The following is a 25,420-nucleotide window of genomic DNA, read 5'->3' as shown; positions in this document are numbered from 1 at the left end:
ATTATTTTCAGGATGTTCAGAAAATCCAAACATCAAAAATGTCATGGGTGAATTGACGTTAAAGGGTTAGCAGGATATCTTTCCTTGGTTGAAGAACTGTACTTCTACATGTAAAAAGTGGGGTATAGATATAGAACTGCTGAAGGCTGGTGCAATTAATAAACAACAGCTTAAAACGATAGCCAGGGATTTGGAATTTGGCTAGGCCATGAACACCATTACTAATTTGTGCTTGTTGAGATACCCAGCTGCTCTTCGTATTGCATAATCTGTTGTTGCGCCAGTTTCCTCCCTGACGTATAGGCGCATAATGGCGATGGTAAGACTAAACATCTTGCCATTGAGAGCTTGCATGTCCTGGCTTTATAAGAACAAGTATTGTCCTTGTGACTGCGGGACTGTTGAGGGCTTACCCCACTTTCTGCTAATATGCAGGCTGTTGTTGGACTTAAGAAGGCGGTGGCTGCGTTGCCATGTTATCCATAACAATGTGAGAACTACCTCAGAGGCAATGCAGTTTATTTTGTCCTGTACTGAAAGCTGCTTTGTTTCCGGCATGTGAATACATTAACGCTGCTTTTGAGCGCCTGGGTAGGAATTTTGTATTCACTATTAGAAGTTCAGTCATCTGTATATTTTAACTGGTTATGTGTTAATGAGGCTTTCATTTTAAAATGAAAGTGTAATGTATGGGTGTATTTTATTGAAAGGTACTGTGTATTTATATCTCAATGGCGAAAGCTGAATAAAGTGTTACTACTGTCACTCTATTCGCCATACAGTTGAAGCACTGTCATGCTGTGGCTGAACCTGTTGTGTTTCTTTTATGCCTGGTGCTACTTATTCATGATCAAAATCTTAAATAAAAGTTTTTTTTAAACAATCGGAGTATAAGGAGTGACTACTGGTGGCTGGGAAATGATAGGCAGATTAAAAGAATAGTGTAGAAATTCATACAATGATCCTGTAGGTAAATACGGGGAGGGGGGGGAGGTGGAAGTTTGGGCGGCCCTGTTTTCCGTGGGGGAGGGGCAGAGGCTTGAGGTTACTGGGGCCCTAGGGCCGGACAGATGGCCCATTGGGAGGGTGCAGTTCCCATTGCGAAGGATGAGACAGAATGTTGTAGTGTATCGAATTTAAGAATTTTATAACCTGCTTTTCTATGCTCTCCAGGTGGGGGAGGGGGTGAGTGCGTTTTTGTTGGGGCGGGGGGGGGAGTAAAAAGGGTAAGTTGACAGAATGTGAAAATATGCGTTTGTGATATGTATATTTGTATTATGTGACAACTGCCCAAAAAAATATTTTTTTTTTTAAAAAGAGTGCCAGTAGAGTGTGTTTTGGGCTGGGCGGGCAGGGTGAATATTGGGCGCACATGGTCATGGGTATTACCATGGGCACTGATGGTCAGTGGGTGGGTAAAAAGCCGAACAGAATTCCCAGGCGGACGTGCGCCCCCGTCACATCCCACCTTCCTCCTATCTGTATGCCTATGCCACTAGTTAGGGGTGTACAGTGAGGGTCGGGCTCCATGTGAAGATCACTTGTGATCTGGGGCAAGTGGAGTGCATTGCTATGCCCGCTGAGCAGGAGCAGTACGGTGGCAGGAGGAGGTCTTGAAATTAAGCCTTGTTCTTGAGGTATTACCTCCTCTTTTTACGTTCCGGAAGCATCCAAGAGGTCCTATTATGACACCCCAAAAAAGAAAAAAAAAATCAGCGACGGCAAAACTAAAACAGTTCAAACATATTTAAAAGACAAGGAGATGCACACTTTGCATAATCAATGTGCTATTCCCCCCTCCAGGTTTCCCTGAGCCAACCAGCTAGTGCTCGTATCTAGGGAGGCTGCTAAATAAACAACCCGCCCATACAGCAAGCAAGTGATCAGAAAAGGCAGGCTAGAGAGTTCAGTGTTTGTATTTTTGAAGGTTGGGGGTGGTGCTCGGGGGCAATGGGGCGTGGTCACACTGAAATGCAACGGGGACGTCATCCACAGCTGACTCCCGCCCTCTGCCTCCCAGAGTCAGTTTCGATTCTCCGGCTGCTGGCCGCCAGGGGAGGTGCTGAGAGGAGAAGTTACACGCTCCTCCCTCGCAGGGAATCACACGGGAGGCCAGTGAGAGCAGCAACAGCCCAGGGAGTGGCATGGCTAACTAAGAGACAGGGGAAGAGTAACCGGGAGCCAGAAGGGGGTTGAGAGACCGCCCGCCACCTCCCAGTGACTGGTAAACGGGTCCACAGCAGTGATTTGTCTGAGAGGAGCTGACTCCCTAGAAGCTGGCTGAGACTGGCACAGAAGACCTCCAAGGCCTGCTGACACAAGAACCCCCCCCCTGTCACCAGCAGACGGGTTTCTATAGCGTCGGATACGGGCAACAACCTCAGATAACCCTGTGAGTCTCAAACCTTAAGGCCATTTCACACTCCTGGGCCATCAGAATGTTCCCATTAATTGTAATGGAGCATTGCACCTGGGAATAGCAGATTTGTTTTCTGTATTCCGTTAACCTGAAAGATCACCCCTGTGCTGTGTGTAGAGATCCGTGGGACTTCCTAAAGCGGCACGCGGACTAAGTAAAGTGTCCGGCATTGTGAGGAGCTTCACAGTGACCAACCAGCTCCATCAACATGTGGGAGGAGAAGGCGGAGGCGGAGGCGCAGCCGGGCGGCGAGGTCTTCATGTCAGATCCGACCATCTCTGCCTTCCTAACCCAGAAGTTGTGCGCGCACGGGGGTTGCCTGGCGGTGCACGACATCCCGCGGCACCTGAGCCTGCCGCCGGCGCACATCGCCAGCATCCTGCGCGAGGAGGCCTCCCGCTTCTTGGTGGCGGAGCAGCTCGGCGTTGTGTTGGCGCAGTCTGATGTCCGTCTCTGTATCAACTACCTGAGGGAGCAGTGCAAGGGCCGGGACTGCGAGGGCCGGGACTGCGGGCGCCTGCACCTCTGTCGCTTCTTCATCCTGGGCAGGTGCTTCCACCGGAGCAAGGGGTTTGTTTGCTTGTTTATTTATTTATAATGCGCAAAAGTACCAGGGGGTATCAGGGCGCAGCATTTACAAGAAATGTCAAAGCTTGGTTGCAATACACAGAGAATATACAAGGTAACAAGGTGAGTGATGGCGGAGGGGTAGGGTGCAGTGTTGCAAAGCTAGAGAACAAGGGGGCCTCTAGCTTAATAAGGGGGTTGGAGTGAGGTCATTGGGCGAGGAAGGGCCCTTTATGTAATTGTGTGTGCAGTACCACTAGTGGAAAATCGAGTCAAGAGGCTTGCGGCAGCTTATCTGGGAAACCAGAGAGGCACTGTGAGAAGGTTTGGGGTGAGGGCCCAGTGTCTTGTGGGGAGAGCTCTGGGAGTGTATGAGATCAGGCAAATGACAGAGAAGGCACATCAAACGGGCCTTACAATGACCCTATTTCCGATCCAGGGAAAATAGGACCCTTCTTCGAGTGGCCAGGCAGATTTGAAATACCAAGGTACTGAGCGTTTTGAAACACGTTCCTGTGTATAGGCGCTATATAAATGAACAACACAATGCTGTTGCAGCAGAACTGTCACGCAGTTTCAGTGGTTCAACTTCTTCACTGCCAATTTTGTTTACACTGCCTATTACAGTTGTGATACATTCAGTATCCAGCACTTAGAAGCATTCACCAAATGCAAGACGTGCTTCGACCACTAGATAAGCCACTGCTCTGTCCCCAGGCTGGCACAGTCCTACAGGTGTTGTGTGTTGTTTGCCTAAGGCGGACTTTGTCTTTTAGTTGTCACGATCACTTTTGTCACATGAGGTGCCTTCAACCAGTACATCATTTCATTTCCGGCCGAGAGCAATTTGCATGCCAGGACGCTAAGCTTGATGGGAGATGTTTAGTTGTATTGCCGGGGCGGGCCTTCACATTAGTAGGGTTGGGAGTTACCGCCATTGTTTGAAGCAAAAACAGGGCTCATTATTAATTTGAACCCACCAACAGGGGTGGACTGGGAGCCAAAAGAGACAATAGAAATAATTTTCAAAGTGGCCCCACATTACACATTATCAGCAAGTCCAACCATTTTCCTGTGGGAACATTTGGAAATATCACACAAAAGAGGTCCAGAGTTTCCTAATGGCTAGTCCACCCCTGCCCACCAAGCCAACATTCCAAAAGAAAGTCCCAGGGAGAAAAGGAGATATTGATTTTTTAACCAGTTTATACAGTTCACACCAATAATTTAAGAAACACCTCATTACACGGTAGGCGGTGAACCATGGCGCTATTAGCGCCATGGTTCATGCCGGTAAAATACCGGCACCGCCTTGGTGGAAAGGGGAATTACCGCCCCATTCCAAGGTTGGCGGGGCGGTAATTCCCCCTTCCACCATTGCTCTTCCCCATTGCAATTTTTGCCCCATAGGGCTCTATGGGAATGGGGAAGGTGCTAATTACGGTACCGAAAATTGCGGTACCGTAATTAGCTCCACTGGTCCCTTTGCGGGTTGGTTTTTAACGCCTGCAAAAAGCAGGCGTTAAATTCCTCAACCCGCAAAGGGACCTCGTAGTAAGGCGGTAAGGATTTACCGGTACCGGTAAACCCTTACCGCATACCGTGTAATGAGGCCCATTGACATTATTGTACTTGTACTTGCTATTTGTATAGCACCAATTTTACCATTGATATAGTTTCAATGCGCTGTATTGGTCAGCTAAATTAATTTTAATAAGAGCAAGACAGTTAAGAAGCTGATGTATGGGACAACTAGCGTTAAGCTGGCTCTTCCCAATTTCTGCCAACCTTTTAGAGGCATAGGCCAGTCATAACATCTTGCCAGATATTGTCCGCCAGAATCATATCTATTTTCTCAGATGGGAGAAGAGGCTGGGCCGAATACACAGAGTTGAGACTGACTTTTCCTGTTCCTTCTAGCCTTTCACAGACATTGGCCTGTTATTACATCTCCACATTTTATCTTTGTCTGTGCACTTGTTAAGTATATCATACAGCAACATGATAGATATTTGACCCCCTCACACGATTGGGAAGAGTAATTCGCCCAATGGAAATGCAGACCTGCACGTAGCAGGCTTGAAGGTTGATGCAGGCCTGGGACCTATGCATGATGTAACTCTCTCTTGAAGTTAGTTAGCATGATAGATCTACAGGGAGGGGGCTACACTCCACAAAGCCTGAAGTATTGAGAAGTGGACTCGTAACATATCTGACACTTTCCATCAAGCCCTGGGTGTTCATTCAAAAGCGGTTTGCATTCTGGGACTTGTAGTTTAGCGTTTCCCAAATGTGTGTACCGAAAATGAAACGCAAATTGGCATTGGCAAAAAAGAAAACACTGACCACCAATCAGCTTCTTTTCCACCAGTGCCTCCTTACTCTATAGGTGTTGGTGCAGCAGAGAGATATATTCCCTCGCGCCATGTTGGTCTGGTATGAATGGTGCATTCCGTGGGGAGTGTTTCTCTAAATTCTGGTATTCATAGTTTTACTTTTCATTCATCATTGCTGAGCTGCAAGTGACAGGTGGCAAACAAGCAGGCAGGCCTGGAGGCCTATTCACCCGTGACACTGTAACACCTTGAGGTGACTGACGTCTGCAGCAGTGGATTGGCTGTATTATTAATACAAGTTGCTGGCTTTTTTCATGATTGAAAACAGGCATCCAGCATATTGTTTTGCATTGGTGTAAGTAAAATGCACAGCTTCGCCAAATGTACATTTGTGTGCTTTCAAAAAACCCCAGGCAACCTTGCAAATTTCGAAGAACATACAGTCGACCTTTTCTTTCACAAATAAACCAAATAGCTGTTGAGTCCTGTTGTCTGGACTTAGTTTTAAAAGGCAAAGGCAAATGTGTAATCAGAATTACCAGCCTGATGAGCACTTTGCATGAAGAATTGGAATTTTGCAGATGAAAGTGTCACTGAAGGTGAATTTTCCCCATGACGCATTTTCCATTGTTTGCTGTCTTCTGGAAAGCCCTTATCTGACAACAAAGCTGCACATTGCAGCTCCAAGCAAAGCTAAGGAGTTAAAATGCAACTGAGAGCGCAGGAAGCCCATTCAAGACCGCTCTGGCTGCCACACACAGGCCACTTCTGCTGTTATGCCCCTGCCTTCTGAGTCTTGAAACTCCGACTGCTGTCCCACAGGAGAGATGGAATCCGGATTTATATTCTGTCAACAGGCCATTCCTGACCAAATCTGGGTGAGTGGCAACTGTACACACGAGTGAACAGGGATCGAAATTAAGATTGGGTAAAGAGGAGCTAAAAGCAGCTCCTCGGTATCCAGCAGTAACCAGTGAGCAGGAGCTACCACTGGGGAATGAGGAGCTAGTACATAACGTTCCGCAAATCTAACTTCCGCATGAGATGCAAACCTATCATCTTGTCTATTATTTATGACCTCATATGCTTTAAACATCTTATAGATGTGTTCTAATGTTTATTTATAGATTGTCCCACACACACAGAGTTAAATTCACATAGGTGTGTTCGTTCAGCATCAGTTGGCCTGGGGAGCCAAATGTAGCCCCTGGTAGCTGTTGGTATTAAGCTGACCAGGCTCTTCTAGCCCACAAGCAGGAGCGAAATAGCTCCCAGCTCCCCTCAATTCCGAACCCTGAGTGAAGCGCACCAGCCCCAGCAACTACAGGAGTATTTTATCAGGGTGTTTACTTCACCATGCTCCATAGACATGGTGAATGTCTGATCTATTCTAGGCTATTTTATACTTTTATTTAGTCAAAAGACACAATTCAACTGAATTCCCTCTTCCTTGTGAGTTGATGGGAGGCCCAACAAATCTTTTCAGAGTTTTACTACATTAGTTTCAAGACACTCACAACAACATATCACCTGCTTGTAGTCCTTGTTAGACAGGGGCATGCAGCATGCATTTATGTATGATGTGAGGAAAGATTTAAAATGCTACAAATAATCAAACAATTTATCTGTGTCTAGCAAGCAGACATTTTGAAACTAGACTAAGCAGCTTGAAAAGAAAAGGGATTTATGTTTTGATGTAATTTGTTGCTTTGGAAGATTAAACAGCCAACATTGGTGTGTGGAGGTTCTGAAATCAAATGCACCTGTAGCAGTGTGAATCACACAATCAATAATGCCCACCTTGATGCACTTCTAAGATGGCCGCCACCTTTGCCTTGGAGTAGAGGCTGCTGTTGTGCCTTCCTGCTTGCCCCATGCAAGCTCATTGGGCACCTTCATGTTTTAATGGCCAATCGGGGACTGGCAGGCTTTAGCCGGCCCCCTCATTCAAAGGCCCACTTTCTAAGGCCCTGTCTGTCCCTGTCCGTGCCGGTACGCACCCCGTGCCGTACATGCCGGCCCACCGACCCACCCGTCTTTTGCTTGAGCCGCTCATTCAGGTGAGATCAAAACTTTGTCAGCCCCATGAATCCTCCTCTGGACCTACCAAGTCGTCACCCTTGGTTTGGCCCCACGCTATATGTTGACTATTCTTTAGCATTGCCCACCCTGTCTCTTTTCCTATCCACTATCGTGATCCTTTGGCGGGACATGACTGTGTGGGCTACCTCAACACTGCACTCCCCATCACCAGCTTGCCCGTGCTGGTCCTCTACCCACCTGCATTTGCAACTCTTGAACCTGAGTTTTGACTTCCTAAATTGTGCAACCAAACCTATGTCGCTCTTTACCTACTTGTAACTGCATATATTGATGTAGCTCCCCGCACCATGAGGTGAGGCTTTCCAAATTGTGCACCCAAACCTGTGTCGCTCTTTACCTACTTGTAACTGCATACATTGATTTAACTCCCTGCACCATGAGGTGTAGCTTCCAAACTATGTACACCAATCTATGTCTGCCTGCAACCAATGTAATTACCTCCTAAGCAAACTATTCATGCAATGACTGTAACTCTCCATCATGTAATGACTGTAACTCCCCCCTTCCATGCACTTTTCCCCTCCCCCTCTCCCATGCACTTGCGCGTTCTCAATGTCACTGGCCTAGTAAGATCGCTGTTTTGTTCTCCCCTGTTCCCCTCCCTTGCCTTGTCGCGCTCTGAAACACTTGTGTACGAGCGCGATAGAAATAAAATATCAATAGCAATAACTCTCTACCATTGTAATTACCCACTGTAACCACCTTCTTAAGTAACAGCGCCTCGATGCCTCTGGGCTTTGTGCGCTATATAAATAACTAAATACATAAATAAGAAGCCAACACCTGGAGGTGAACTTTTATCCCCAGACCAGAAGAAGGGAGTCATTCTTCTGGACCAAGAAGGTCTACTTTACTTTTAGTTTAGTTTTAAGTGGAAGGGCAAGAAGTGGGTTTTTTGACACAGGATGGTGGACTATTGCTTTACACGGACATTCTGACAGAACCCTTAGTGTTTTAGTTGAGGCAGGGAAACCCCTTTTAGATATAGGGAAAGTTAGGTTTTCTCTTTATTTTCTTGAATAATAAAAGTTTATAACAATCACCATGCCACCTGTCAGTCTCCTCCTTTTGCACCCTTACATTCCAAAGGAATAAATAGGGATACATTAAATAGTCAAGTCAAGCTTCATCATGACAATTTGTAATATCGATAAAATGGTTTCCTGTGGGTGAACAAAGCAGCAACCAATTCTGGTTGTCTAAGGTGACCCAGAACAGGATTCATATATCTAGGTTTTGGCCAGCAAAGTAAGCCAAGGATATCTGCAAGGTAGGAGTTTGCACCGTATAGGATTCAGTGGTTAGCGGGGTAGGGATACGGGGGAGGTGGCACAAAAAGGTTATGGGGCCCTGCTCCTTGAACCCCGAAGAAATAGACAAACACTCTTAGGTAAGTACAGGGCAGATGAACGCTCTCACCATTGGTTCTGGATTTGGGGGTTCAGGAGTTACAGGCGTAGAGATACTTCATTTCACAGCTGGGTCCAGCTGGTTGGTGGTACCGGCTTCCAGTCTCGACCTCCAATTCAGGATTCTTCCAGGATGGACCTCAGGCTTTCAGTGAAGATGGACCTCTGCTTTGGAACCTACAACTAAGATGAACCCAAGGAATGCAGCAGACGAGTGAAGCAGTCTTTGTAACCTGGCATGGTACTGCAGGCGATGGTGAGAGCTAACAAAGGCATTCAGCTCCAGCAAAAGAACTAGTAGTTTGCACAGGATCAAAGGAGAAACACAGCAATGGCTTCTCTTGATCGATACAGAGCAGAGCTGCATCATCTAGGAGTTGGCTGTGACAGCACTTTTCACAGCAGTCGCTATCAGATGTCCCTTGTGCATCAAATCCTCTGTTCCAGTGGTCAGCCTCTGAGTGGCTCCAGATTCCCTCGTGATATACAGAACCCTGGCCTGAGGTTGACTGCAGCCCACCTATTAGAGGACCTGCAACATTAAAACTGTACATGGCTATCCAATCAGCGATAGCCATCCAAACCACAGAAACGTCCTGACTCTGGTTTGGATGTGGATTATGGTGTTTAGGGCTCACCAGTTTAAACCAGTTTCTGGCACAAACAATTCTACTTCCTGGTTTCTGGCCAGAGCCCGTGAGGACCATGACCCTATATCCTAATAATAATAAATAAATAAAAAACAAATACATTCTCCCAAAGGCTACCAAAAAGTTAGTTATATTGGGCTACTAATGTGGTAAATTGGCTTGCACCCCTGGTGAAACCAATACTACACTTAACTCCAGTCTACTCTCTCAAACCAAGTTAGGGTGGGAAAACCCACTTCCCCAAGATAAAATATGGGTGCTTATAAGGCACCCCCGCCCATGGAGCCAAATGGCATATCACAGGATCCTATGGTAAAAGAAAAAGGGTTGCATTGGCTTGGGGACATTAGTAGAAACACCCTTGACCAAAAAATAATTCAGAGATCCTAGAAATCAAAGGGCAGAAAAAGCAAATGACTTAGGGGTCCCATCAAATAGGACAGCAGAACCCCCAAAATGCAATTCTTCCCTACAGCCCGCCTGAAAATGTCTTCCCACGCTGGCATATATTGTGGGCAGAGGCATCAAGAAAATCGCTTGAATAATGTTCCTGTGTACTGTTGGTGATTTAGCATCTTTTTGATTTTTGATGTGTTTCCTGTCCGAAACTGTTTGTAAACTAAAAGGTGTTCTACTACATTTTTTACTCAAAGCGTGCTGTAAAATGCACCATTTCAAGCATTTTCAGCGGTTTCTCGGGTGGACACTCTCGAATTCTACTTGGTTGTGTGGAGTCCACGCGCTTTGCTCAGTAGCTCAAGCACATTAGTGAGGAACATTGAGGCCCACCAATGTAACACTTCCCCCGCTGTCACTGCAGCGTGCTGATTCTTTCTCCTTGTGTCTGCATCTCTTTCTAGGAACAGCTGTGGATTTTCTCATGACATCCAGTCTGAGTTCAACATGGCTGTGCTGAAGGCCGGCGGGATCAGCAACCTAGACGAGAAGGACCTGCAAATTCTGCTGCTACTTAACGACCCCTCCTTCTTGCCAGAGGTGAGTTGTGGCCCATGCCCTGCTCTTATCTGCTGCCTGTACCTTTGATAGCCACTGGACACATTTACAGCCTGATTGATATTTTACAGCATGAAGCTGGTGCCACACATACATGTCCTTCCAAGTAGGGCAATGCTCCCTCTATGCAACCTCTTTAGTCTCCTGCTTGGTACTTGACCCTCTGAGACCTACAGTCCATGTCCATATATGCAAGTGATCTTCAAGCATTTCTTTTACCAAGCCAGCCCTTAAACAGAATGGGCCTCATTACGAGTTTGGAGGTAGCCATGCCGTTTTTACCGGCATGGCTACCCCCAAACTCGGGTCCCAAAATATGGAAATTACTGGGCCATTCCGACCTTTGCGGGCCCGGTAATTCCCATTCGTGGGATCCGGTACGTCCCCATTCCCATTGAGCACCCATAGGGCTCCATGGGAATGGGGAGGATGCTAACAACGGTCCCGTTAATAACAGGGCCGTTGTTAGCATCCTGTTCTGCTAGCGGGTGCCGCTCTGCCCGTCTGGTCTGACCAGGCGTACAGAGCTGCCCCGCAAGCAGAACTCGTACTGAGGCGGTAGAGTGATAACGGCGCCGGCAGCACTACTGGCGCCATTATCATTCTACCGCCAGGGTCGTAATGAGGCCCATCTGGAAACTGGATCCAAATGGATTCCACCACCTGCCCCTAGTCATGGGGGGTGAGGGTGTAGAGGGAGTGGGAAGGCATGTCACATGTGATCTGCTTTGACTTTAATTGTGTATTGCTTAGGGACCCCTACTTCATGTTCATCCGGTGAATGTTAGCGTTTGCTAGTGCTGGCTTCAATTTAGCATGTTCAGCCGCAAACATATCAACAATGTTTCATTTATTATATCTCAAACCCCTTTTTTCACACATGCTGCTACAGTCCAACATCTGTATTGGAGCTACATAGGATATGCATCCCCTGCTGGGGAAACATCTGATGAACTCATGCAGGCACTGCCCTGGATTGCACCAAGGTCCCCTCGACGGTCACTTACAGGTGTGACAAAAGCAAGCAGGCATTGACATCACCACAGTCTGCTAGATAGCAGATATGGACAAGAAGTGCCCTGAACTGGGCTTTACACTGCAGTTGGCAAACGCTTTGGTAAGCAATCTGCCCAGATCAGAGTATTGCCGCTACCCTCTGCCTACGCAGCCTCCCGGCACCAGGCACAGGGACCCGGTGGCAGCCTGTGTAGCCAATGGAACTGGCATTCTGCATTCCACTTCTGACCACCAGCACTCTTTGAGGTTCTGCCACATGAGAGGCGTAGAGCATCCCTGAGCAGTCACTGTCGCGCCTGTTTCCCCAGCCTCACTGGCATTGACACTGAGGCTGATGATGCATGGGGGGAGGACACTACAGGGGCTTGGGATGCAGGCAGGGGAAGAGCAGGAATGCTGTGCCCTGCTCCTGCTTCTTTTGGTAGACTACGGACACAGTGTCCATGCTCTCATCAAGTCTTGCTGTGTGTTCACACAAAAGAGTTCATGGACACATTGACCATTCTGGCAAAATGTTTGGTGGGCCAAAGTGGTGTATGTTTCCCTGAATCCATGTACACAAGGATGCTATGCCCATAAACCTACTGCATTTCTTGAAATATATCTGCTTCAATTCCTAGTCTCCCATTTCAAAGGGTATTAGCATACTGGATCGAAGAAAATTGACCTTTTAAATTTGGTCGAATTTTTAAAATCTTGTTTTGGGGAATTTCGGTCAAATTTAATTAAATATATATATGTGGTGGGGTAAAGGAATAGGTTAAGGTGGGGGGGAAGAAGGGGGAGGGCGGGTGTTCTCCCCCGAATTTTAGAGCAAAAAACAAATACATTCAGTCAAATTGGAAAAGGTCAGAAATGTTCGATCAAGTAGACTTAAACAATTTAAAAGCCAAATGATAGCTCAGTTGTGGGCTTTAGTGCAGTACTCCCCTAAGACCCCGGCATAGGGCCAAGCCACAACCCCTAGACCCCTTAACCTTTCAATGTTACCACTTAGTGTGGGGATATACATCCCATAATGCCAATCTGGGGCAATAAGGGATTTATATTGTTGTTTTTATTGTTTCCTAACTGGTTTTCCTGACTTTCTCCTGATTTATTCCTCATCTGAGGCTCCATCGGAGAAGCACTTTTGTGCGTGCCTCCTATGCCACCCAAAGCCCCTCAGTCGGGACACACAATGGCATGTACCCTGTGTGAGGCGCTTCACAAGCATTGAGATGATGGCTCCACTGGGTGGTAGCAGCCTTTTTGTGATTTCAGTGGGGTTCAGCCTTCTGTACCCTCGCAGGTGACTCTATAAGGAGACCCAAGTAAAACCCAGGACCGGGTATAACAGCCAGACTTTGTTCCGAAGAGTGGGAAAATGTGAAAATGCATCGAGCCGAATATCAGTGGTCTTCCAACTCAGTGGGGCACCCCTTTGCTGGGGGTATAGCTTCAAGGGGAACATCAATCACACAGCATGGAAGAACACTATCAGCCTCTCTCTGATTTGTTTTTTACACTGAGCTGAGCCCCCCTCACCCTGCACAGGGTCCTTAAAACTGGGGATTCAATGAGCTTTTTCTGGGGTAATACACACTGTTGGCAAGCTATTCAGGGTATGTAGATATCTTTGATGATGGAGTAGGTACCCATCTCGTTGAAAGTGCATGCCACCATTTTAGCTGCTTCACACAAAAGGAAGGGACAGAGACTTTCTCGAACTCGTTGTTTATTATTAATCTTCGTAGCAAGTAGTAAAGGTGCTCAAAGTAAATACGGCATAACAGTGACAAGCATAGACGAAATATTGGCAACATGTCATGGGAACACATCAGAATGACATAATGTATGTGAAGGGTAGAAAGTGTTGGAATAGGAAGAAGTTGCAAAGAGTAAATATGGCCGAGAGAGAGAGCGGGAGAGAGAGCAACGAGACTGAAAGGGAGGGAGAGCAGACAGATAGAATGGGAGCAAAGCATGGGATGGACAAACCAAGGTGCAAAGACAGCATAGGAGGACGAAGAGTGTGGGAAGGAATTTAAGGGATTGACGAGGTGGGAAAGCAAGAAGAGGCACAATTGGAACAAAAATTGAGAGGAGGAAGAGAGATTATGAGAGGGACTACAAGAGAGAAAGTGAAGGAGTGAGTTACAGTAAAGACCGGACAAGAGAATGAATCAAGAGGGGGAAGGAAAGAGTACCGGAGAGTGAAGCGAAAGAAAGAACAAGCGAGAGCATGTGAAGACTCTCACGATAGTGGAAAGGACAAGGACATGGTAATGACGGAGGGGGCGGGGGGGTGACGGGGAGACACACTGGTTGTGGAAATAATGAATCCAAAACTAAGACAGGCATGTAGTGAAGGAGCATTCATGTGTGCCATACTGCATACAATCTATCCTCGGTGAACAGACCTTTGATGTTTTGAATTTGATCTAAAGCCTGTTTTCCACCCCCTAAAGTGAAATGATCTGGGGTAAAAGGTTCCCTGTTGGGGCTTCAGACCCTAACCTCCTCTCATAGAAGCATACTTCTCAACTGTTTATCATGCGGTTTCCCTCCTTGGAACTCCCTTTTCAGCTGCCTAACAAACCAAATGCCACCTACTAAATTTAACTGGATTACCCTAAAAGAAAATCTCCCACGTAACCCCTCTAGAAGACTCAACACGTTGAGAAATATTATTGAGAGTGTGTGCAGGCGGGCTCTTAACATGCTGCATATCCCTAGCCATCCCTGTGTCCTGGGACAGGGGTCGCTGCCGGGCATGCAACATTCCTTCCACTCCCTCTACCAGCCCCCTTACCGATTTGGATCCAGTTTCCAGATATTCTGTTTAAGGGCTGGCTTGGTAAAACCTTCTTGAAGACCACTGCCATGTATGGACATGGGTCTGTAGGTCTCAGAGTCTGAAATGCAACGCTAAACAGGGATGGCTGAAAGGTCTAAACTGCATGTAAACCACCGGCATTGTTCTGGGTGCTGCCCCCCGCCAGCATCATTTTTCATCTTATCATCCCACAACAGACGGGGAAAGACCACATGCAAAGCAAGCTTGGCCCCATCCAAAAGGGGCATTCCGGCCCAAATGTCCTAATGAGGGCGAAACATGTCAAGATGCTTAGCCGAATGAAGGCTTCAGACCTACTTCACACATCTGCAGTCTACCGCTTGCCCTCCTGCAACACAGATGTACTTATGCCAATTGTAGTACCAAGCAATAGCTGCTCGCAAATACCATACATTCCTATCCCTTTAATAAAGCAACCCTATCAGAAGGGCTACCAAACATTTTCAGAAGCAAATCATCCCCTTCCCCTTTTTCACAATCTTAAAAGCAGGACTCAGAGATATGAATGCATTGTGAGTTTCTCCTGCTCTGCTGTGAATGGCCTTCGTGGGAGCTGTTCTCCAGCCTTGCTTCTGCCGGGCCACCAAGTTCCTGCACTGAAATGTATGTGCCAGTCGCCACCGCAGCCCAGCAAAGCATTGTTGGGCTGTGAGCACTTGTCTATTGCATGGCCACTGCCCGCTTATCATCTGGTGTAACGTTCGGGGCGGGCAGGCCCAACAGCACCCTGGCCATGCCTTAACGCTGCCGTGCCTCACCACTTTAGCCAAGCTCTTCTCTCGGGCAGGCGTTTCACCACATGCCGGGGCTGCTCCTGCCAATGTAGCCAGGATGCAGGCAGGGTATGCCTTGCTCCACCTTCACCCATCCTGCTCTCCTCCAGACACGCAAGCCCAGGATAGGGGACCACCTTCATCTCAGCAGCTCTCTCTCCAGAGACAGGCGACACATTTGCCTGACTTCTTCCCAGCCTGCGCCACCCTCTGATGACTTTGGGCTCAGGCACTCCATAGTGGGGAACTAAGCTCTCTCCCTTCTTTGTGAGGGAATGAAGTCCAGCTTCATCAGCCCCGGGGGGTGGGAGGGCTGCCCTGAGGCAGCATCCCACCAGGATATACAATCTAGCTGCTGCCCTTCTCGTCTCTTCCAACTATAACACTCCAGCCGCCCCAACGGTTTTCCATTTTCTTTCAGACCAGCCCAGCCCAGCAAGTTTGATTGGCACTGGATCACAGGGAGAGATCAAGTCCTATGGGTTCCATGTGTTAATATCCCCGCAAAAATATCGCGATACAAAAATATCGCCATATTTTTGCGGCGATATTGAGGCATGGACCCTGCGGGGGACACCCCAGCAACCCCTGCATTATTTTTAAATGTGCGGGGGACACCCCAGCAACCCCCGCTCTCACAAATTATCCCCCCAAAAAATATTGCCTATGGCGTCCCAGACGACCATATATACAGTGATATTTTTGGTGGGGATAATATTACCTGATTCCGTCCTATGTGTAAACACTCAGCTTTCTGACAAACCTGTGCCTATGGTACATCCTGATGCCAGGGAAAAACTAGGAGTACAACAAAGCACATATGCATTAAAGTGAACAACATATGAACAATCCAGATAGGGTCTGTGCTACTGCTTGATGCCATAATGTAAACAACGATTAGTAACCCCATTTTAGCCAGACCCAGTATGGGCCAAGGCGTATATTACTGCCACCTGTGGGAAGTTCCTCGCCCCATAGGATGTAAAGCCAAAATGAAACTGTATAAGTGCTGCTGTGGTGTCACCTCTCTGGGCTCCTAGGTGTCCGTCCGTCTCAGCAGTGCCTCCAATTTAGCCCTGTGTATTTTGGCCCCAGCCTGCTGGTGACACCCTTACCCCCAGGTAGGGGAAGGACCATTAAAAGACCTCCCCTTCCAGTGTAGCTGCAAAGGAAAATATGTCAGGCAACCTGCATCAAATTAGATAGCAGGAGATGGGCTACAATCCTGAGCTCCTAGGCTAAAATTATTCCTCAGCACACGGGTGTCCTTTTCTTTCCCCAGAGGGCTCTCTATTTCCAACACAAACCAACACATGGTACACCGATCAACTGTACAACATCACCCACGGCAGTATCCAGCTGAGTGGAGGAGCACCCAAGCAAATGACTGGCCCCCTACCGCACTCCAGCCACCGTCCATTTCTCAGGTCTCAAAGAGAGTGCATAGACTATGGCTGGGGCTGTGTGTGGCTCACTCTCTCTTGGCCTGTTGCCCTCAGACTGCCCAGCCCATGTAAGAGCCGAATGAAGGCTGCAGACCTACCTCACACCTTTGCTGCACAACACTTGCCTTCCTTAAAAACCGATGTAAAATTCCACTTTTGGTACCGCGCAGTGACTGTTCGCAAATGTCATTAATTCCTCCCCCATTAATTAAGCAAACTTATTAGAAGGGCTACTAACCGATATGAACAAACTGTTAACATTTACTAATCAAATCTGCACTGTTTCCCACATTCCACCTTCTTAACACTGGGCCCCACAGACCTGAATTCATTGGGAATTTGTCCTGGTTCGGCCCCGGCTGTTCTCCAGTGGGCCTCACCTGCGCTGGCTCGCCAAGTGCCCATACTTTCAATCGCTGTGCCAATCACGCAGCAGCCAGGACTATCATCATTCTGCAGTGATTGGCTGGGTCCTGTCTGCTTCCCTTGTGTTGTAATCTTCTGAGTGTGCAGGCCCGGCAGCATCATTGCTATGCTTCGATGCTGCCTTGCCTCACCACTCTAGACAAGCTCTTCTCTCAATCAGGAGGCGTACTCTGTGGTGGCTGGCTCCTTCTCTCAGCCTGACCACCCGATGTGCCACCATATGCCTGACCCGCTCTTGCCAATAAGGCCGGGGTCAAAGAGAGAATATGCCTCACTCTTCCTCCTCCCCCATCCTGGGCTCTTCTACTGACAGGGAGGTCTGGGACAGGGGACCACCTTCATCCCTGCAACGCTCCCCCTGTAGAGGCTGGCCCACTTGCATGACTTTTTCACCACCTGTGCCACCCTCTACTGTATTCAGGGCCCAGGCCCTCCATAGTGGGAAATGCAGATCTGAAATCCATTTTTCTGAAGCTTGTTAATCTGCTTAGAATCACATGCGGTGCATATGGTCCGACAGCCAGTGGTAACCGTGGAGTATTGCATCTTGTCTTTCGAGGATCGAAAGGGGACGTCGGCATAGGCGTGTCTGTAACACTATCCCAATCTTGACGTGTAGTGTACCCAAAGTCACACACGCGTCGAGGTCCTTCAGATTGTTTTTGTACGCCCAGATTACTGGTCGCCCTAATGCAGAGCTCTTACTAGAGATAGGGTTATTGTTCTAATTATCGACTTTGGTCGTTTGTCCCGTTAAGTCACTTCGACGGTTGAATCCTGTGCAACGCCGAAGACTGCTGTGGACGTTCGACGTCTGTTGATCTGGCACCGCTGCCGTCCACGTGGCTGGGCCTTCTGGCCGGCCTTTACAGTAGGGAGAGTGGGGGCGGGTGGCCATATTCTTTACAAGTATGCCTTTCCTCTTTCACCCTCTTCGCTCCCTGCGTTTTGCCATCGCTGTACCTGTCTTGCGCTATGGACAAGACGCCATTTAGATTTTGCCCCTTGTGTAGGGCCAAATTTCCGTGGAAAGACGAGCACCGTCTCTGCAACAACTGTCTTCCCCTGAACCACGACGAGGCGGCTTGGCGACTCCTCTGTCCCAAGACGATTAAGGAGCGCCGTTTGAAGCGGTGGGCGTCCTACGGTATGTCGCAGGCCGAAAGTTCTTCTTCCGCCTCTGCAGCCGCCGAGAGTGATGGGGGAACAAGCAATGACCAGGCCTCCGTTACGGAAGCCATGGACCTAACGGCAGAGAGTTCTCGATCCGCAGCATCCATCCCCGACCCCGACAGACACAACGCAAGTCATGCTATGGGGAAGAAACCCAGCGATAGGGACACACATGACTCAAACACCAAAACCACTACCCAAGGTTTTGCTTCGGTGGTACAGTCGAAGCGTACCAAAGCACCAACGGACCCGTCAAAATCTTCTACGGGATCCGCTGATCTTTATGATCGGCAGCCTTCCCCGCAACCACAGCAGCGGCCTGCAACTGGGTAATCTGAAGTAAAGGGCGCTAGCACTAAAACACACACGGCCGCCGAGACTCTCCAGGAGGATGCGCAGATGCCACTTAAGGCCCCGGTGGCGCCAAAAACCACAGCGCAGCCTCCGGTCCACCTGGCACATCTCCCTGTTACCCTGAGCATTGGCGATAGTATCGCAAGGATTGCCTCGGCGATTAAACTTAAGGAACGGTTGAAAGAGGCGGCGAAACACAAGAAAGGTCCTAGAGACGCCAAAAGACGTGCCACAGCGTCCCGAACCTCGCATGGACTATATTGAGAATCCTGTGCCTTTATCCAGTGCGATAGGGGACAAATCTCGACGTTCCAGAGAGGAAGATGAGCCCTTACCTCCCCTCGACTCCTCTGATTCATCCTCATGGACCAGGGAGAAGTCTGAGGGGTGTATTGACAGATTAGAGAAGTTTGTCTCTTATTATGAAAAGTTTCCTCCCAAGAGACCTCAGAAGACCTTTACACCTGTGGCCAAGTTTCCAAGGACCCTGGACGACCAACATAAGGAAGATACTTATGAACTCGCGGATGACAACCTCCTTATAGACACATATGTACAAGACGATGCCCCCTTTGGGGACGATTACAATAGGGATGACCCTGCAGATCCTATGGAAAATTGGGAAGACAGCCGCCAGGTTGATGCTCAACCTTTGGCGTCCCCTACTCCCACCCAGGACCCCGATACCCTGTGTATGGTTCCCCCCCCCCTCCACTCCGGTCCACCAAGCCTCCCCTGTGGATGATCAACTGGCGTTTAGTGCCATCTTGAAAAAGGCAGCTGAACATTTTCAGATTGCCACACAAGAAGCTTTACCGGATTCGGATTTTGCAGAGGACATATACAAGGAAAAACCTCCTGCCAGCTAGGCCATCCCTTTGTTGAACTCTTATCAAAAGGAGATTAGCGCCTTCACTGTTGACACCAGCTCAAACCAGGGCGGTAAACCCTAGGATGGAGAAGTTGTTTCGTCCTTCTCCTACCGACCCTGCCTACATCAAGGGCCATGCCACCCCAGATTCTTTAATAGTCAACACTACTAGGAAACTGCTGGGGTACCCCTGTCTACAGGAGAGGCACCGCCTGACAAAGAGTCCAAAAGGCTGTAAGCACTGGGGAAGAGGGTCACAACTGTTGCTGCGTTCTCCACCAGAATAGCCAATAACGCCACTCTATTTGCCAGCTATGCAGACGTCCAGTGGAACCTGCTGCAAGAAGGCCTTCAAGAAGTACCTGAACCTACATGGGCTAAGTTGCTCGCCATTGTATCAGAAGGCAAGCAAGTGAATCAGAATGTGCTTAAGAACACTCTAGACGCTGCTGAAACAGCGGGAAGAACCTTGGCACAAGGTACCTTGCTCAAGCGACATGCCTGGCTGAGGAACCCCGGTTTCAAGCCGGAGACCCAGGAAGCCTTAATAAACAAACCCGTTGAGGAAACAAACTTGTTTGGCAAGGCAGTGGACAAAGCACTTGAAACAGCCAACATGAGACACTCAAGTCCCTTCAACAGATTACCCAGAAACCTTCTCAAAATAGAGGGAGCGGCTTTCGCCGGTCCTTTCGTGGGCAATCTCGCTCCCACCCCAAACCCAGTATGGTGCAGGGAACAACTGGAATTCGGGACAGGGGTCTAATACCACCATCACCTATCCACCCAGAGGACAGCAGCGTGGAAAGGGTTGAGGCTGAGGTTCCACCCCCAGAGACGCCCCGGCCTCAGGTCAGAAATTATCATCGGATCCGAGTCCCCTCCCATGCCACCCCGGTTGCGGGCGTATTTCATCTTTCCTTACTGCATTGGAGGGCGTAACTACAGACCAGTGGGTACTCAAGACCGTCGCCCACGGGTACTGCCTAGAATTTTGCCGACCACCTCAATTCGGACAGCCAAAATCAAAACACCTGACTCCGGAACACCTGCGTATCATACTGCAAGAGGTGGAGATCCTTCTAGGAAAGGGCGCCATAGAAGTCGTCCCTATTCTACAGGTAAACAAGGGTATTTATTCAGTGTACTTCCTTGTACCCAAAAAGGATCTCACCATGCGCCCTGTGCTAGACTTACACCCAACTAACACATTTGTCAAACCTCAAAAGTTTTGTATGGTCACTTTACAGGAAGTGATCCCACCGTTGAAACAGGGGGATTACATGGCAACACTGGACATGAAAGATGCATACTTTCATATTTCAATGTTGCCAGCACACAGAAAATACCTAAGGTTCATGATAGAGGACAAGCACTATCAGTTCAAACTTCAAAGTACTCCCCTTCGGCAGTGCCTTGGCGCCAAGGGTGTTTACGAAGGTACTGGCAGTAGCATCAGCGCACCTGCGCAGACTATCCATCCCGGTTCACCCTTACCTCGATGACTGGCTCATAACAGGGGATCCTACGGAACATGCCTAAAGAACACTCCGAAGACAATAGACCTCTTATTCAGTCTGGGATTCTCCATCAACGAGAAGAAATCCAGCTTAGACCACAGTCAAGTCAAACAGTTTCTGAGGGCTCTAAATCGGACAAAAGACAGCCTCGTCTTCACCTCCAACGAGAGGGTTCAGAACATGCTGTTTCAGATCCCTCAGTATGTAGCCAATCGGGAAGTGGCGGTACGCAAGGCCATGCGACTGTTAGGAATGATGGCATCCTGTATTTACTTAGTTCCTCACGCTTGTCTGCGCATGTGTCCCATGTAAGAGTGGCTCAACAGCCTGTGGTGTCAGGCCAGCGGACAATGGGAAGATCTGGTAGTTGTCACGCCAGCCTTCATTCTCTCTCTGCAGTGGTGGTCGAGGGAAAACCTCTTGAAGGTGAAAACCTTCACCACCCCCGCAGTAGAAGCCACTCTCACGACAGACGCATCTCTCATGCGGTGCGGGGCTCACCTGCATCTGTAGATGGCGCACGGCGTGTGGTCCCCTTAAGTAGCGTCCAACCACATAAATCTGTTAGAGCTATTAGCTGTATTCAAAGCACTGAAAGCCTTTCAGACACAGTTACAGGGGAAGACAGTCCTGATCTTGACAGACAGCACCACAGCCATGTATTACCTGAACAAACAAGGGAGCACACACTCTCCAGGGCTATCCAAGCTGTCCCAAAACATTTGGATATGGGCACTCAAACACAAGATGTTCCTGTTGTCACAACACGTTTCAGGGGAACTCAATCTTCTGGCGGACGTGCTCAGCAGGGACTTCCCACTGCCCGTAGAGTACGAATGGCGACTACACGAAGACATCATCTCCAACGTTTTCACGCAATGGGGCTTCCCAGAGATCGACTTGTTCGCAACTCTGGAGAACGCTCAATGCCAAGATTATGCCTCCAGGTACCCCCAGAACCGCTGCAAGGGGAACGGTCTCTGGATAGCATGGTCAGGGAAATTTGTTTACGCTTTTCCCCCGACTCCTCTACTCAACAAGATCATGCACAAGATGGACCAGGAACCAGTCACCGTGATATTGGTTGCCCCCATGTGGGCCCGCCAACCCTGGTTCTCATCTGACAGAGATGTCCCTATCTCCTCCAATGAAACTGCCTTGCCCATACAACATGTTATCTCAGGACAAGGGAGAAACGCTTCACCCATGCCTGCAAACCCTGAACTTAGTGGCTTGGCTCCTGAGGTCATAGAGTTTGGACACCTACAACTCCCTCAGAGATGCATAGACATACTTAGGGAGGTCAGAAAACCAAACACCCGATATTGCTACTCCAGTAAATGGAAACACTTTGTTATCTGGTGCAACCCCAAGGGCATCAATCCAATTGACTACTCTCCTACACACATTGTGTTGTACCTGACTCACTTACTAGACTCAGGTCTGGTCTTCAATTCCCTGAAAGTTCATCTAGCTGCCCTTTCAGCCCACACTACATCACAACAGAAGGTGTCGTGGTGGAAGGTAAGGGATTGAGGAGGAATCCTGGTTAACACTATACTCACACAGGAGGTAGTCTCAACTCTAGCTAGACCCAAGAGGGGTAATCAATAAATTATACAGGAGATTGAGTGCAAAAGCACAGGGAGCATTGAGCAAAGTGAACCAAACTGGTGCAACAGCGTACAAAATCAATAGAATTTGAATAAAGAGTAAACTCAAGTAAAAACAAGATTAAATAGATACATAATAAATAGCACTGAGGCTAAGTGAAACAAACAGCGTGTCGAAAAACACAAGTAAAACACATAGGAAAACGTTATATCTAATGAATGGTTTGCTTAACCACTTAACAAATTTCAATATAACAATGCATATCATTCATTGTATACAGTTCTCGACTTTTTAACAATCGTAGAGTCTTTGTTCACTCTGTCATAATCCAGAGCAGTAGGAACTCGACATGTTTCTGTTCATACGGAATTACTACAGAACATTCATCAGGAGAGAGAATTTGGGCGAAATCCTAAACTGATACTCCAAGTAGAAAGGGAGTTCAATGCAACCTGTGGGGTTAGAAAAGGGAAGGAGTGAGCTACTAAATAGCTACAAAAAAAATCTAAGGCCTTGATGAACGTGGGAACGTCTTCTGGAGCCTTCGCCAGAAATACTGAAACACTGAAAAATGAAAATAGCAGGCGCGGGTAACCCGAAATCAAAACTATTGCGAAAGTCTCCAGTGGACAGAAAAGGAACTACAGTTGAATAAAATTGTGCAACGGCCTCCAGTGGTGAAAAATAAGAACTACAGCAAATTTACACATTAATATAAGAACATTATATATTAGAAATTGTATATATATATTTAACTTTATACATTATACATATATGATAACATTGACGATGAAAATGTTTTTAGATATTAAGTAATTCAGTGTATATTCACCACTGATTAATACATCTTTATTTTTTCTGGCAATATTATCACTGTTTACCGGCTCTCTCCTTCCGACTGCCTTGCAGATCTCATCCTGAACCATTCATAGTCACGTTTGACCATGGGCATGAAATACTCATTCAGCACCTAGATGGCAGCGGCATACGATATATACCTGGGCTGCAGTGTCTTAAACCACTTCGGCACAGCGGGACCCGCTGCATATAGCAAGGTCGCTGTTTTGCCCGCTCGTTGATCTCGACAGCCTCAAAGTAGAGTTCAAGGTTTCCTACCCATGCAGTCCATTGAGGCCCAAGGCTGGCAGGTTCTCCCGCCACGTCAAAGCCACTCAGCTGCACCAGCTGCCTGTGTTAACGGTGCGCCCCACCACCCCCTTTGGTCGCCCTCTCCATCATCTCCCATTGCGTGCTTCAGAGGCTAGTGCAGGTTATACTCATCACTTGATGTAGCACAGCGTTTCTGAGTTTGTGTTAGCAGTTAGCAGGAGGACGCACGATCGCTCGTGAGGAACCGCAACCCTCTGGTGCACTTCACCTTTCTGGACAGATACCCCGCAGTTACTTATTTTAGCCCTGACCCTCACTGTTGTGGAACATCTGTTTGGGCAAAAACACCAATCATAGAGCGTGGCCAAATATGTTCCAATACTTTAATTCACATGTTCAATAGACCATGCTCTCTAACACAGCTGCGGGCCCAGAGCTCATAGAGAATGGCCTCACACTCTAAGCATGTCCCCCTGATTAGACTGCAGTCAGGCATATGCAATCATGGCTGATGATCGCAGGATTTTTCCTTGTAGTGTCCCCCCTGCCCCGCAGATAGCAGATTGGTAGTGGCTCCGATGTCGGAGCAGAGAACACTCACTGCCGCAGCCCGGGAAGGCCAGCCGGGCAGCATGCACCCTTAAAGGAATGGTTCGGTCCAAAATGTTTATTGCCCCTATGGGTCGGCCATGTGTTTTTAAGCCTAAGTCGCTCGATTTTAGAAAAATTTCCTATGGACCTTACCCGAGTTTTCATCCATTAAACGCACGCGAAAACAGGCACCAGGGAGCTGCCATTTTGTGATAATCCTATCATTTCCCCCATCGCCCTGGCTGACCTGCTTTTGCAGCACTAAATCATATCCCCCGCCCCTGAGCCTGACATTATCAAAACATTCATATTCCCCGCCTCTCTCCGTGACGTTACTGTGCTGCGTAGGCAAACACGCCCAGTCGTCTTCTACGCGACTTCACACAGAACCCGGAAACCAACACAGATCAGCTCACAACACAGCGCGCCACAATTCGGAATATGAAACTGTACTTTAAAATCAAACAGCAACACAGTAAATTTGGTAAAGTACATTTATTTGACATTAAATGTTTATAGAATATTCTGCAATTGCCATATGAACTCCGAAAGTCATTTATTTTCTTTTATCTCTATCCGCAAATCTGTAAAATGTTGGCCAGGAATGGTATGGTTTAGAGTACGAGGAAGATGTAGTGGTGTTAAGGGTACTATAGCTTTATGGATCTATAAGTGCAAAATAGGGGGTGGTGAGTTGCGCTGGAAGGCAAGGGTGTACTACTAAATCAACAAGAAATTAAACAAACATGCTTAAAACAAAACTTGTATATGAGGACAATATAAACAATGAAAACAATAAATGTAGTTATTTTACATGTGTTCATTTCAAATGTCTCACTAGTTACTGTTTACATATGTTTTCCTATGCTTTTCCACTAAAGGTGTGTAAGGATTACAAGGGTCAGCGAATGGAGGAATCCTGCACAAAGGAAGAGCGCTGTGACAAACTGCACATCTGTGGATTCTTTGCGAGGGGCCAGTGTCGTTACTCTGGCTGCCGTCGATCTCACAACCTTCTGGACTCAAACTCCATTCAACTCCTACAGGCTCGCGGATTGGGCAAGGAGATTTGTCAAAACATTCAGCTTATGCGCACCCACCAGTGCAGTGAGGCACAAAAGGAGTTCAGAAAAAATAATAGCAAAGGTAATGTTGGGGAAAAGTGAGATGACCCGTGTGTTCTGTTTTA

General features: G+C 47.9%; 1 protein-coding gene across 2 annotated transcripts in view; it reads left to right on the top strand.

Annotated features, from left to right (window-relative positions):
• Positions 1-2,042: 2,042 nt before the first annotated feature.
• Positions 2,043-25,420, top strand: part of LOC138513666 (protein mono-ADP-ribosyltransferase PARP12-like) — a 461,743-nt gene continuing 438,365 nt past the window's right edge. For both annotated transcript variants that reach the window (XM_069628724.1, XM_069628725.1), the window contains exons 1-3: positions 2,043-2,989; positions 10,345-10,480; positions 25,113-25,377. In XM_069628724.1, coding sequence (XP_069484825.1) covers positions 2,628-2,989; positions 10,345-10,480; positions 25,113-25,377 — 763 coding nt within the window. In that variant the 5' untranslated portion in view covers positions 2,043-2,627. The remainder of the gene's footprint in view (positions 2,990-10,344; positions 10,481-25,112; positions 25,378-25,420) is intronic.

This window comes from Ambystoma mexicanum, chromosome 12 (genome assembly GCF_040938575.1).
Source record: "Ambystoma mexicanum isolate Mex_15411 chromosome 12, UKY_AmexF1_1, whole genome shotgun sequence".
Classification (NCBI taxonomy): Eukaryota; Metazoa; Chordata; class Amphibia; order Caudata; family Ambystomatidae; genus Ambystoma; species Ambystoma mexicanum.
Note: the sequence above shows the minus strand (reverse complement) of the source record. Positions and strands in the feature narration are given on the sequence as shown.